The sequence below is a fragment of the Onychostruthus taczanowskii genome, unplaced genomic scaffold (assembly GCF_017590055.1).
Source record: "Onychostruthus taczanowskii isolate IOZ18803 unplaced genomic scaffold, ASM1759005v1 scaffold264, whole genome shotgun sequence".
Taxonomy (NCBI): domain Eukaryota; kingdom Metazoa; phylum Chordata; class Aves; order Passeriformes; family Passeridae; genus Onychostruthus; species Onychostruthus taczanowskii.
This window is the reverse complement of record NW_024499951.1, coordinates 39,919-53,480: the sequence shown is the minus strand read 5'-3', so window position 1 is coordinate 53,480 and position 13,562 is coordinate 39,919. Positions and strand designations below refer to the sequence as shown.

The 13,562-nt window shown below is 39.6% G+C and overlaps 1 protein-coding gene across 1 annotated transcript in view; it reads right to left on the bottom strand.

The window, feature by feature from the left end:
• LOC121337378 (mucin-5B) overlaps positions 1-13,562 on the bottom strand; it is a 41,873-nt gene that overhangs the window by 17,610 nt on the left and 10,701 nt on the right. Inside the window, exons 11-23 of the mRNA XM_041407453.1 lie at positions 13,448-13,517; positions 13,071-13,208; positions 12,344-12,508; positions 11,380-11,474; positions 9,776-9,902; positions 6,468-6,720; positions 5,393-5,445; positions 4,909-5,009; positions 4,451-4,602; positions 2,582-2,720; positions 1,755-1,865; positions 1,136-1,315; positions 508-744 (exon numbers count right to left, since the gene is read on the bottom strand). Of these exons, the coding sequence (XP_041263387.1) occupies positions 508-744; positions 1,136-1,315; positions 1,755-1,865; positions 2,582-2,720; positions 4,451-4,602; positions 4,909-5,009; positions 5,393-5,445; positions 6,468-6,720; positions 9,776-9,902; positions 11,380-11,474; positions 12,344-12,508; positions 13,071-13,208; positions 13,448-13,517 (1,821 nt within the window). The remainder of the gene's footprint in view (positions 1-507; positions 745-1,135; positions 1,316-1,754; positions 1,866-2,581; positions 2,721-4,450; positions 4,603-4,908; positions 5,010-5,392; positions 5,446-6,467; positions 6,721-9,775; positions 9,903-11,379; positions 11,475-12,343; positions 12,509-13,070; positions 13,209-13,447; positions 13,518-13,562) is intronic.

Genomic DNA, 13,562 nt, shown 5'->3' with positions numbered 1-13,562 from the left:
TGTCTTCTGTTTTTTAACCATTGCCAACATAAACTAAGAAAGGAAATTAAGCCAAGTTTGTTTTTAAAATTTGTTATTAAAGTGCACTGAAGCTTTGTATAGACATTCTAATTAAGAAGAGTAGCCTTGTTTCTGTTTAAACTAATTCAATTTGTGACTGAAATAAACCAAATAATTAGTCTCTTTAGATAACTTGAATGAACTTCCCAAGGATCACCATACAAACAGTCCTAGACTAACTTATCTCTACATTTTACAGATACCTAACTTTCTACTTCTGGTGGCCAACTATTATCCTCTTTATCTTTACTTGTTCAAAATACGCCCTGCTTCTTCCTCAACACTGTGCAAAAGATTTTAATTGGTATAGCTGTGAAATGAGGTTTTGGTAGAGGTAGCCAAGTACTATGTGTAGTAGCTTCAATACTAAAAATATGCCGCAAAAATGCTGCAAACCAGCAACAAATATCTAGTGTGAAACTACTGAGGATGAGAGAACAGGATTACCTTGCTGTGACAGGCTTCAAAGATGTTACTCTTAATGATGCTGCAGTGCTTCTGTCCCAGGGCAGACTTGAAAGGCTGATCTGCACACAGGTCTGTCATGTTTATATTTGAGCAGGTGCTTGTTATTTTCCAGCTGTTTCCAAACTCCTGGATGCTCATCTCCATGGACTGCCCTCTGGTTGTGAAGTCATTTCTTGATCGGCCATCAAAGTCCCCACAAAGACCACAGACTTTTCCCTGTGTAATATGTGTAGACACAGTTAATGCTTTCGTTATTTTGAGTGCAGCCCACTCTTTGCCAGAAATAAACTATAGAACCTGTAAAGGCAAAATAGGTGCAAATTTCTAAACAGAAAGCAAAAAAAATGGCTTAGAAAAAGTTGCACTTCAAGTGATCTAACACTCCCAATGTGTTACCAATACTTCTAGCCCCAGATATTCTGGAGTATTTTATACTGACTGAACAGTGCAATAAAACACAAGATATGGCCTGCTTGCTGTTACTTCTTGTCCACTAAACTAAACTTTTTCCAAGCCTTTTTTCCAAGCCCTGGAAAAATTGGGGCTCCAGTTCTGGATGCATAATTCTGACTTTGAAATCATAACTCCCAGTCCACCCCCTACTTACCTGGAAAGATGGTGCCACGTGAACAACAACAGTAGTCTTTTGGTCCCACATGAAGTTCATCCCTTGATTTGTTTCAATTACAATATAACCTCCTCTGAGGTCCACTTTGTAATTTTTCTCAGCTCCTGGATCAGTGGCTATCTCCTGAATTCTTCCTTCCAAGAGCCTTATTTCACTGTTCTACAAAGGAACAGATAAGTTGCATGGAAGGAAAACAAATAGAAAACTTAGTGCAACAGCACTGGCACTCTGTCTCTCATTCTTTGTCTTATTTTTCTGTCATCTTCACACTCTGTCTTGGTAGATAGGTGAGCCACAGTCACAAATGCACAGAGCCTACTGTCACAAATGCAAACAAACACACACACACACACACAAATGCACATTCATAGAGTGTTGTTGACTCCTTGCATCTTTCCCTTTGTCCACAGAAGTGTTAAATCCCTGTTAAAATCAAATACCTAAGCCTTTCCCAACTTCCCTGCCTTAGTTTGCTGGCTGTTTGACTTCCATAGGTACTTTTATTAGCAGCAACTGAGGTGGAATATAAGAGAATGATACAGTAATTACTACAAAATCAAGAGTACAGCTCCTTGGTTATAACTAGTACTAGACAAACCTCAAAAATCAGTGTGATCTTTAGGGAGCAGATGGAGCGTGACTTCCCACAGGCGTTGTTCTGAATCACAATCCGGAAGGTGCCAGCATCCATGTTATTAGGGCAAAAATCCTTAGAAAAACAGATAACATTCTATTAGATCTTGTCAGGCAACTAGACAAGTCATAAGCATTTTCAGGAGCTCTAAATGAATGATACTCTGATCTGACTTTTTTATTTACTGAAAGTATAGAATTTTGGAAGAATCTGGTGGAAGATGACCTGGTGGCAGATGCATCTTTGACCAGGATTTTCAAAAAGAAAAACTAAGTAGGGAAATGAACATGTCATAGCAACAGTCCAAAAAGTTAAAAATATATTTTTCTTAAAATTAGCAAAACCAACTGTAATTTGGGGATGACAAAATGTCTCACTGAGTGCTATCTCATTACCTGCAATTATTATATATGAGGCTCACACGTTAATCTCTGCATGCTTCCATCACGACAAAAATAATGTCAGTCTTGGATGGCTGATAGAAACGCTTTTCAACACCACATTTTCCTTTCCCTTGAAAATGCTGGAATGCCTTCAGGAAAGGGCAGTCCAACCAAGGAGTTAATCTTTTGGGATCACACAGTGCCCTCTTGTGTCACTTCTGAGAGTCAATTTGCTTTGTTTTGTTTGGAAAATCTCATTCTATCAGCTCTAGGTGCAAGAGGAGGGGAGTAGGCTGTGCGCATTAGTTTGGCTATTTTGTATGGGAATGCCTTTTAATTACCCAGACTGAAGCCTACACTGTGGGCTGTGAAAAGCATATGGATGGGAAATTGAAAATAAATTGATACCTGAGCTAGGATATAGTCACAGTCTCCCAGGAAATCAAACTTCTCCCCATCAAAGCTCATATAATGCCCATTTCCATACACAGTGCAGGTTCCCTTGCAGGGATTGTCCGTGCAGTTCCACTGCCTTTTGTTGCAGGTGCTGGGAGGCAAAATGCAAAGAATAACAACGTTTGCATGAAACATAGGCTTTCCTTAACCCCAAACAGTGGCAGAATAATTAAAAGGTTTGTTGTTTGCAGTGCCCTCTCAACTGTTCTAAGATCATGCCATGAGATGCTATATCAATCAGAAAGTTCATGTTTACTGCACTGAAACATTTATTCTATTATTTCCTTCAAATATATTTTAAATGATTGAGTCGTGGCAGCAGACTGTGGAGGTTTTGAAGACAAATTCAAGAAATTTGAACTGAATATTTCTACCATTTCTGAATTTTAACCTGTGAGGGATCATGCTGCAGTTCTGTTACAGTGGTGTGAACAAATATTATCTCTGGCTTTCCTTGGGTCTGGCTGAGATGCAGAGAATTTTTTTCCCTCAGCAGCCCTCACAGAGCTGTGCTTTGCATTGGCAGCTGCAAAGGTGTTGGTAACACCTCAGTGTATTGGCTACTGCTGAGCAGCACTCCCACAGCATCAGTGCTGTCTCCTCAGCATTCTCCCCCTCACCAGTAAGCTGGGGCATGGATAAGGTTTTGGGAGGGGACAGAGACAGGACAGCTGTCCCAGGCTGGCCAAATGGATATTCCAAACCATGTGATGTCTGCTCAGGAATAAAAGCTAAGAGAATGGGAGATTGGGGTGGGAACAGAGTTCTGTATGTTATGATGTTTGTTTTCTGAAGCCCTACACCTTTGAAAGTGGGCTGAATATCACCTGCTGGTGGGAACTAGGGGATAAATATTTTGTTTGCCTTTTCTTCTGCACACAGCCTTTGCTTTTGATTAATTTTGACCCATGACCATCTTATTTTTTCCCCAGCCCTGTCTTCTGAGGACGGTAGTGATAGAGCAGCTTAGGTGGCCACCTAATGTCCAGCCAAAGTCAACCCACCACACCTTGACAAACCTCACTTCTAGTTCAGGAGGACTGTAGACAGGAAATTTAGTTGTTATAGCCATGACACAGAGACTGCATTTTCTTTCCCATGTGTGTCCTCTTCTCATAAGAAAACTAAGCCCTCACTGCAATAAAACTTCTTAATGAATCTGTGATACCAACAACAGCTTATCAAGTTTAACCTGACTTCACAGGTTAAACTTGACTGCCTGTACCAATGGTGATTAGTCCAAAGTGTTTATAGCTCTTATTTTCTGTGCATCTATTTGGCAGAACTATACAGTCTCATCCTTGCTAAATAATGGATAAGGATTGAAAGCATTTTTCCCACCATGATCAGTAATAACAGAAATCTATGGCACCAGAAATTTGAGCAAATAGAGTACTAGTTTATCTTGAGAACTATGCATCTGGAAGCACTGCAAGTCTCAAGGGAGGACCATTGCAATTCCTCTTTGACTAAATTCAATCATTTTCCAGGGTTCAGCTGTGCCCATCACACACAAACTCAATTCCCCCTTATTGAATGAGCAACCACACACCAGCCAGGGCAAGGCTGATGTTTCTGAGGCTGGTAGGGAAACAGAAAAAGATGAAAATTGTTTAACAGAAGATATTGGTGCTTGTTCTCTCCAAGTGCAGGCTCATGCAGCATGATGCAGAGCAATACTTCCCTGTTTTTTTTTACTAGCAGCCCAATGGCTCTCATGATGAAGAGGAAGGCTTGAAAGCACACCCTGCCCCATGGGTGCACTATGGACTGACAGTTCTAACAAACTGCTATAAAGCAAGACTCCCTGGGATAACATACCATGTGTTGCAGTCCACTTTGATGGTTTCCCCAGGTTTATAGAAGTGTCCTCCATGAACACAAGGGCATTGATCTTTGGGAATACATCCTCCACTGCCATCCAATACCAGTCCATCGGGACACATGCAGCCAGAAACACATTCTGTGACATACTGCACATTAGAAGATATAGAAGAAGACAACTTGTTAGTGCACAGAAAGAACAGGGAACCAGCAGAGGTGTGCTAGCTCTGGATGCCAAAGTTTTGGATATTTAAAAAAACCTCCTTAATTGCAAGCTAGTGGAAATCATGCTACAAACATCACAGGCAGGTTGTTAGCTACAGCTGCTGTGTTATCTATTGGTGAAGCAGTTGGTGTGTGCCCAGCATGGCATGTTCCCATCAGTGCTTGATAAGGACAATCCTCCAGGCAGAGCCCTGCTGTGCTGTGCCCCTGCTGGGAGGTGAACTCCTTACACAGTGCATGTCCTGTGTCTTGCAGCTTTTCTGACACTCTGATCCAGTTGCTCCAGGACCTGCAGAGCTGCAGTTGAAGTAATACATAGGAGCTGGGCAATCTGCAGTAGGAGAAAACATTTCAGGAAGGTAATTTAGAGAGAGCAATAAGTATGCCATCAGCAATTGCAAAACCAGCTAGAGGATTTCAGAGGGCTGCAGGTGTCTATCATTTAAATTTTCTAATAGTTTTGCTTCTGCCCAATAACAGTGAAGGGAGAAGAAAGCAGATAACTTCTAAGCTTTGGGAAATATCCTCATAATCTAAAGAGTCTAGTAAGTCTGGTGACATTTTATAAAGACAAATGTTATCAATAAGTAACACATTTCAGGGAGAATGAAAAAATGTGCAGAATACTAAAATGTTACAGAGAGTGAGAGATAACACAGAAGAACATTATAAATACGGCTGACACCATAATGCCATTATTTAACAAAATCTCACCTTTCACCAAGACAGTTTCTCCAATGCAGTCTAATCTTCCTTGAATGCACTTGCTAAAGAGATTCCATAAAACAAAACACATCAGCTCTTTGCACTTTTCTCCCTCACCAGGGAGAAAGGCACTGCAAAGCTTCACTTGTCACATGAATAACAAATTCCTATCAAAATGAATATTTGTTACAGCTATCAGTTTCACAGACATGCATTACCATCCCCAGAAGGAGGATTAAAAGACCCAGCTCTTAAAATACTCTTCCTTCATCTGGCACTGGTTTATTGTGTGTTTTCCCGAAATCAAGTTTTTCCTAAGCATCCATTTTCCACTCCATGAGACTAATACTTTCTTAAATAAGAGATCTCTTAAATTACTAAATGAATATGTGATTACAAAATAGTCTAGAATCCTCTAGAATCCTCAATTGGAAGACAGCTAGAGAGAGAACATGTAAACATCTAAAGATGATAAAGAAGCCTTCCCCTGGTGGTTGTTTCCATTGATGCCCTAAGGTAATTGAAAATGAGAATAAGGACAACTGTTTTTCAATGCAGATGCAAGTTAATTACACTATTGTTATTATTCCCCCCCCCCCCCCCCCCCCCCCCCCTTTCTCTCTCTCTTTTCTAAAAAAAAAACAGAACAGTTTAAAAACTGAGAATTGGGTGGCTTTTTTTCATGGACCACTTTTATTTTTTAAATAGTCTGCAGGATGGTGTGATGGTTTTCACTTTGCTTTTTCATTTCAAAGCCTGAAACTCCTCCAAGCCTTCTGTCTTCTAGAAAACTTGCTCCCACTGTTTGTGGATATTTTTTACACAACAATGAACTCTGCAAGAGATAGATTACAAATATTGTTCTACTTAACATATTTTCAGGTTCTTTTTTGCTAGCAGGAATATGGGATCTTAACATCTGCTGTGGCTGCACTTCCTGCCAGGGGAAGATACAAACTAGGAAAAATTTGCCATTATTCCTAACTGTAAAATGATGCTATTCATGGATTGGAGCAGAGACTTCCCCCATGAGCCCTGATGTCCCCAGGCACAGAGCAGCCTTTGCATCATCAGAGCAACTCACCACATGAGTTTATCCTCTTGGAAGGAGTTGCCAGGCTGAACAATCTTGCCTTTGTAGTAGCAGGGGCAGTCATCTGGAGGCACACATTCCTCCTCATCGTTAAGGTAGGTGCCTTCAGGGCAAGCACAGCCCTCCATGGGCGCGATCCGGACCTTGCACAGCGGGTCAGGTTCATCCAGCGAGCGGCAAGACTGGTTGCAGTACTTCACACTATAGTTATAAACCATAGTCTCAGGACACTCCTCTGAGGGATCTTTGCAAGAGAAATAAAAGGGATGTATGGCCTTCTTTGTGCAATCATCTCTCATGACTTTAGCATGACTTTTGTGCACACTGGTAGCCATAAAAATGCTTTTATGCAACTACCAGACCTTGTCTCCCAGGACGCTGGGAGAATTTACTTGCATAGCCTAAACTGTATGACACTGAACACTGAAATACTCATCAGGGTGTATATTTTTGTAATTTCCACAATTTACATTTCTATCTTATGCTAAGAACTAAAACCAGTAACTTCTGACTTGTTAAAATTTTATTTTCTGACTTTTACTAATGATTTCTTTGGCTGGGGATAACTTAAGAAATTACCATATTTTGTAAGAGAGAAATTTTGACATTAAATGGCAGTGACAAGGAACTCTGCCAATCGACTGATGCTAAAAAGAAAAGGGTGTTTCAGTTCTCACAGATGTCTTGAGGAAAACTCTTGTTGTCATCCCCTGGGGAAATGAGAAACAACAGTTTCTAAGATTTCTGGGTGAACCAAACAGGTAAATACCGAAATCTGAAGAGCTCAGCTAACCCTGTAAGACAGTAAAAAGCTGGTCAATTTTCACAGGCTGACAGTATACACCACCATCAAAGGTCTGCCATAGAATCTGCGGTACTGACCCGTAGGGATGGCATTAAATTTTGACAAGAAACATCACCCACATTAAGGCTGCAAGAAAGTCTGGCAGATTTCTTTGAAATTAAGTGAGAACTGGAGAGCTAGTCATCTTGGGCCCCTTTCTAATTCTGCTGATTTAACCCTGCAGCAGTTTTTCAGATACACACAGATGCACTAGGTACAGGGCTGTTGAACATGGGCACCTGTGCTAATCAGCTTTGCAGCAATGCTAAAACCTTATCAGCAATAGATTCCATGCTTAAATAAAGCTCTGTATGTTTTTCCAGTCCATGACCATGGCACACTTTTTTTAGATTAGTTAGTGTGCTAGACTTGTGTACACATTCAAAACCAGCACCTCTACCACCAAAAACTATTTGGTTTTCTGGTCCTAGCAGAAGGACCAGACTACTATTGTGTTGTGGAGCAATCACAGTATCTCCTGTGTAAGTCAGGCAAGGAATATTCTCCTACTTTTATTCTTTGAAGATACAGCAAGTGGTATTTGTAAGTCAAAATACGTCAAAAAAGATTATTAATAAGATGTTGAATATTAATTTATATCTGTCTCAATTGTTAGCTATTAATACAATAAAATAACATGCTTACTTTCTTAAAATTTTCATAGAGGAATAAGATCACTTTTGATAGAGTGAGACTGGTAAGAGAAAGGTTATTTTATTGTGGTGCTTATGGTCACAGGAGTGACACACATCTAAGATGACAAATCATAACTGGAAGCATGAGTGCAGAGAACATGAGCATACCAAAGATACCTTCAAGCTAGCTTGCACAGGGAGCTCTAGAAAAGCAGTGCCAAGACTGCTCACCCCAGTGATCTGCTGGGCAACCAGCAACTTCAGTAATGGCTCATGTTGCTGCTAAAGAGTGTGTAACAGGCATGCACAGGGTTTAACTAGCAGGATTTGTTTGTTTCACACACTCTGCTGACTGCAGTGCAGACATCTGCTTGGGATACAACCTGCCTTGGATGCTGCCTGCAGCTTGGCAGAGTGGATGCAGCTTCAGGAGCTGGAACAGTTTTTCCAACCCCCACAATGGGACAGAACACAGAGTGAAGGTTGTGGCCCATTCAGTCTTTCACTCATGAACAGTGAGTCATAAACGACCATACTCTTATCACAGCCATGTTCCCAAAAGATTATTTATTCTTAAATAAGGCCTAAGATGATTGTTCTGATTAAAACATGAGCATTTTTCTCAAGGTTACTGCACTGTTTGAGGCAATATTACCTACTATGCCTTAAGAACACAGATTTCAGCCAAACCCATGCTGCGAACCAGTCTTGATTTGCCATAAATAATGTCAGTAATTCTATGTTGGGAACAAAGCTTTCAATAAACAGTGTCTATGTCTAGTGCATAACTCTGCAGGATTCTAGGACAATTTACTGTGGACTACACTGTGTTCCTTTGAATTATTTCGGCACAGGTTTGTGAAATTGTTCTTATCACAGTCTTAAATGCCTCTGGCAACGCGTCACACCAGTCACATTGTTTGCCTCTGTTAAGTATCCCAGCTGGCCCCTAAGTCAGGCAATTAAATAGATCATAGCTGCATCAAGCTCCAAAAACATAATCATTGCTATGTTGTCTATTCAGATGTGCAATTAGTCAAGAAACCCATACATCTATTTTCACATCTACAGAGGCAAATCTCACTTGAACTATCTGACCATCAATGACAACCTGGGAATGTTGAAGCAAAACTCAGAATCTAAGATAGTGAGTTCTATTCTCAGATTTTATGCCATCTTGTAATAAATTCTGGCAGTGCCAAAGGAAAGTACATACACATGTGGACTCTGAACTCAGGATTTGATGACAATGTGTATGTCCAAGAAACTTTTGTTCATTTTTAGGTGAGCTGAAAATGCCTTTAAAGATTTTCACATTCTCAAATATGACCAATATATATTTATATGTTAATATAAATACAATAACATATTAATGTTAAAAAAATTAATATGTTATTGTAACATTGAAAAATGTGGTTAATGAGTGATGCCATTTGTATTGTCTGGGACAAGAAGACTGAATGTAATGCAAAAAAGGTATTGGAATTAAAATACCTGGGGAAGCCCATGTGTTCAAAAGTAAGCTAATTGCTAACTAAACCTAAACTAAAACTAACTCTGTTTCTGTTTTGATTTGAGTAATATGCCTTGTACTATTTTGCTTCTCTGAGTACCGAATTCACCTGAGATTTTACACAAGGAACATGCATTGTAAGAGCATGAAGTAGTCGCAAACTGAATTTTATAGAATAAATGCTTCTTCTGTTTTTCAAAGGCTTTCTAACTTTATGACTAAAGACAAAAGACACTGACTACCACAAATGGGGCTGTCCTGAAGCTGTTCCCCCATATCCCTGCCCAAGGAATTTCAGTTCACATACCACAGACACCCTGCCTCCAGCCCTGCAGGGACACGCCTGCTGAAGCACAGTCTCTGGAGTAAGTAGAGAGCACACTGCACAGTGCAACTTCACTCTTCTCAGCATTACAGGTGTCATACATGCATTTCTAAAGGACAGAAAAGGACATGGGCATTATTATGTCTAGCTCATAGAAGAAACAGCAAAACATGTAGCAATTAAAAAAGCAGTCAACCAGTATATTTTTAAATAGTATTATTACCAATGAAACTTAATATCTCTAAGAGAAAATGTATGCTAATGAAATTGTTATGCAAACCTGAGAAATCAGTTACAGAAACTGCAATGACATTATGTCTAACTCTCATTAACAGATGAATATTAAAAAATATAGAGGCACCTATAGTTCATTAAAACACTAAGAAATGTCTTTACCATCCTCCTATGAGGATGTACAATCTAGGATCTGTCAAAATATATAATCTGAAAATATTGCACAGTGATGACTGGCACGTTGTGTACCTGTCTGGTAAGCAGATGAGATGTGCCCAATGACACGACAGGTGCATGACAAAAGATGGTTTATAGAGAGTCAGTCATGTGTAATGACATTTTAAGAACTATTTATGTAAGTACAGCTGGAATTTAAAGCTTAGGTTCTTTTAACTGTGTGAGCTGTACAAAAGAATACAAATACAGCTAGTCACTCTAGAGCACTAGGATCATACTGGATAGACAGTGACTTAGCCTGCCATTACTGATGTTGTGGAAAAGGCTTTCATGAATCATGGTTTAAAATCTGATGAGATCAGGAGGAGTAATAGACATATCTGTAAGAAACCGGTTATTGCTTCTTCTTAACTGAAAATTGCCAAATCCTATTTTATTTATAGTTTACATTAATTCTGAAGTATATGTTTTCTTCTGGGAGAGGTAACACATAAGCCATATTTGTAAAGGTACTTGAAGACACATTCTAGGCAAAATTTTAGGCTCAGGTATTTTCTCAGGAAGTTGTATCACACACACACCCTGCATGAACTTTCTGTGTGTTTGCAAGGACTTCTTTGCCATCCACATAAATGTGGCAACTCTCTAGCTCAGACAACTTTCTCAGCAGCATTATAGAGCTTTACACCAAGAGAACATATGGGCAGCTTTATGCATTCAAAACACAAGGAGACTAACAAGATTCAAAGGTAGTAAATGAGATATAAACAATGTAAATTCATATTCTCTTCCTTGATGTGAATTTTGAACCAAGTCAGAGGGAATCCAGGGGGCTGGTAAAACTCTCAATTCAATTCCATGCAGAAACACTGATTCTGCTAGTCAAAGAGTGAACAGTTTTCACTCTTTGAAACTTTGAAATCTTGAACTGATTTTTTTCATTTTGCTTCTGGGTCATGCAACAGAAGCCAGTGATGACAATCAAGTATTTATGGGGACGTAGCCAAAAAGGCCCATGTTGCACAAACTCTTATTTTAGAATTTTTCTAATCAGCATCAGTGAACTTTTTGACCAGTCATTAGTGTAACCTATTTCACTCCCCTAGGCCACACAACCTTCATGTGGGATCAGTCTCTGGACTAGATTAAACCACCCATTTGGAGCAGTGCCTTACCTTGATGTACACAGAAGGGTCTACAACAGAATGGCAGGCAGCAAACACACTGCTTGTATTGGACAGAAGAGCACACCAGTGCTGGGCAAATTTTTCTGAAGTGGAAAAAAATATAATTGTCCATAGTCACTTAAACCACATTACTGTCTGAATCAATATTCTTATCAGATATCACATTGAACTAGAGTGTCCTGAAGTGTTTAGATAACGCTGATGAAAATACAGGTCATTAACTTATCAAAGAGATGAGTACAGTTGGATGGATGATCAGCCATTTTCCTAAAAGAAAGGTTTCACCTTTTAAGTATTAACTGTTGAATGTTATTACTGCAGCTGGATTTGCAGAACATATACAGAACCTCCCCATTTTCACTGGTTTTCATCAAATTTTCTTAATTCTTTACAGCCAGATAATTCCTTATAGTCAAGCAATAATATCAAGCATGTAATAATCAGTGAGCTGTGTGGCTATGAGCTGCAACTTTAATTATATGTGGCAGTACCTAGGAGAGGTCAGTCCAAATAATATACATATACAAATCCAGTCAGAGTGAAAAATCAGACAGGACACCTAGTGCAGTGCAATGCTTGCTTAACTCAGCACTGTTGATAGCTTCCTCCTCTGGACTTCAGCACAGCTGTAACAACCTAGACTGGATGAAGAACTTGCCCAGATATTGGCAACCAATGGTGCTCTGCCTTAAGCCTAAATTGCTGTCATTGATGCTGTGTGTGCTTTTCAAGTCAACAGTGAATGTGTTGGCTCTTTCACCAGTAGTGCTGTCTTTTTGTTTTGAAAGCAAAGCTATCCTCTTGAAGACCTTCAAAACACTATATTTTTTTCTCTAGTTATAGCCTCAAAGGCAGAGGGTTTTGATGTTTATGAGATTTCTAAAGCTTTTTTGATTATCCATCATGTGAAAATTATTTCACACCGATAAGCCAGGGATGAAAAGCCTGGTACCTTTATCCACGCTGTTTGAACAAGGATCTTCAAAGCTGTCCTCAACATCAAAACAGCTGGCTCTAGTTTTCCATGAGTTACCAAAAGCAGCAGCTGAATCTTCTACAGCTCCAGTGACTGTTCTGAAGTCATCAGTCTGGATGTTATTGAAATTGCCACAAAGACCTTGTGTGGGAGGCAAAGAAAAAAAAAAGGCAAAAGAAAATAAGAAATTGGTAGATGAAGGAAAAAAGGAATGGCTTCTAGATGAACACTATTAGCTCTGTAATGGACGTCGCCTGAGATAAATCCATTTTCTTTCAGAGACTTCCTGATGGTCCCACAAATCTGATAGGACCTTGTGTTTAGAGTGTATTTATTATTTTTCTGCATTACAGTAGCACTTAGTGATTGCACAAGGATTGGAACTGCCTAAATGTGCTTCAGTAAACACTGCCAGACAGAAAGTATCTTCCCCAAAGGCTTATAAATAAAGGAAATGGCAAAAGAAAAACAAAATGGGTCAGAGAGACGGGGTGTAATCCCATTGCAGAGACAGGAAACAGAAGCACAAACATCTTAAATGGTGTAAACAGGAGATTAGTGGCAAAACCAAGAACATAGTCTGCACTTCACAAGTCTCTGATGATGAACTGTTTAAACAGAAGGAGTCTAAAAGATTTGCACACTCTAAACATCACAGAGATTTTCTTCAGCACATTGAAGGGTTTAGCCTTATGTGTCCTACCAGATGTGCGATTCTGAAAAGAATGATCAACTGTTATGGAGAGCTGCATTACAGGTTTCATTTGCACTCGGATGTGCACTCCAGCTGAGCTCAAGATTTTGATGAAAAATGTAGATTGTCTGAAGATGGTGATGCCATCTAAAAAAAGAAAGAGAAAAAGAAAAAAATGTTGTATGCACTTGCAAATCTTTACAAAACTGAGTAAACAGGAACTTCCATTTGCCAGTGCATGCAGTAATACAGAGATTCCCAAGGAATCCCAGACCTAGTATCCACCCAACAGTGAGTAGGATCATGTTCTTTTCAGAGAAAGGAGCAGGAATCCGTCTGCAAAACATGTAGGCTATTCTGTGGAAGACATGAAGAAGGGGATTTACCTTTTCTTACAGGCAGCTTCACAATGAAATTGTTCATGTAGATATTTCCACAGGAACATATTTTTATAGTCTGCAGGGAAAAGGAAAAATGCCCACAGTAATGAATGCCTATGAT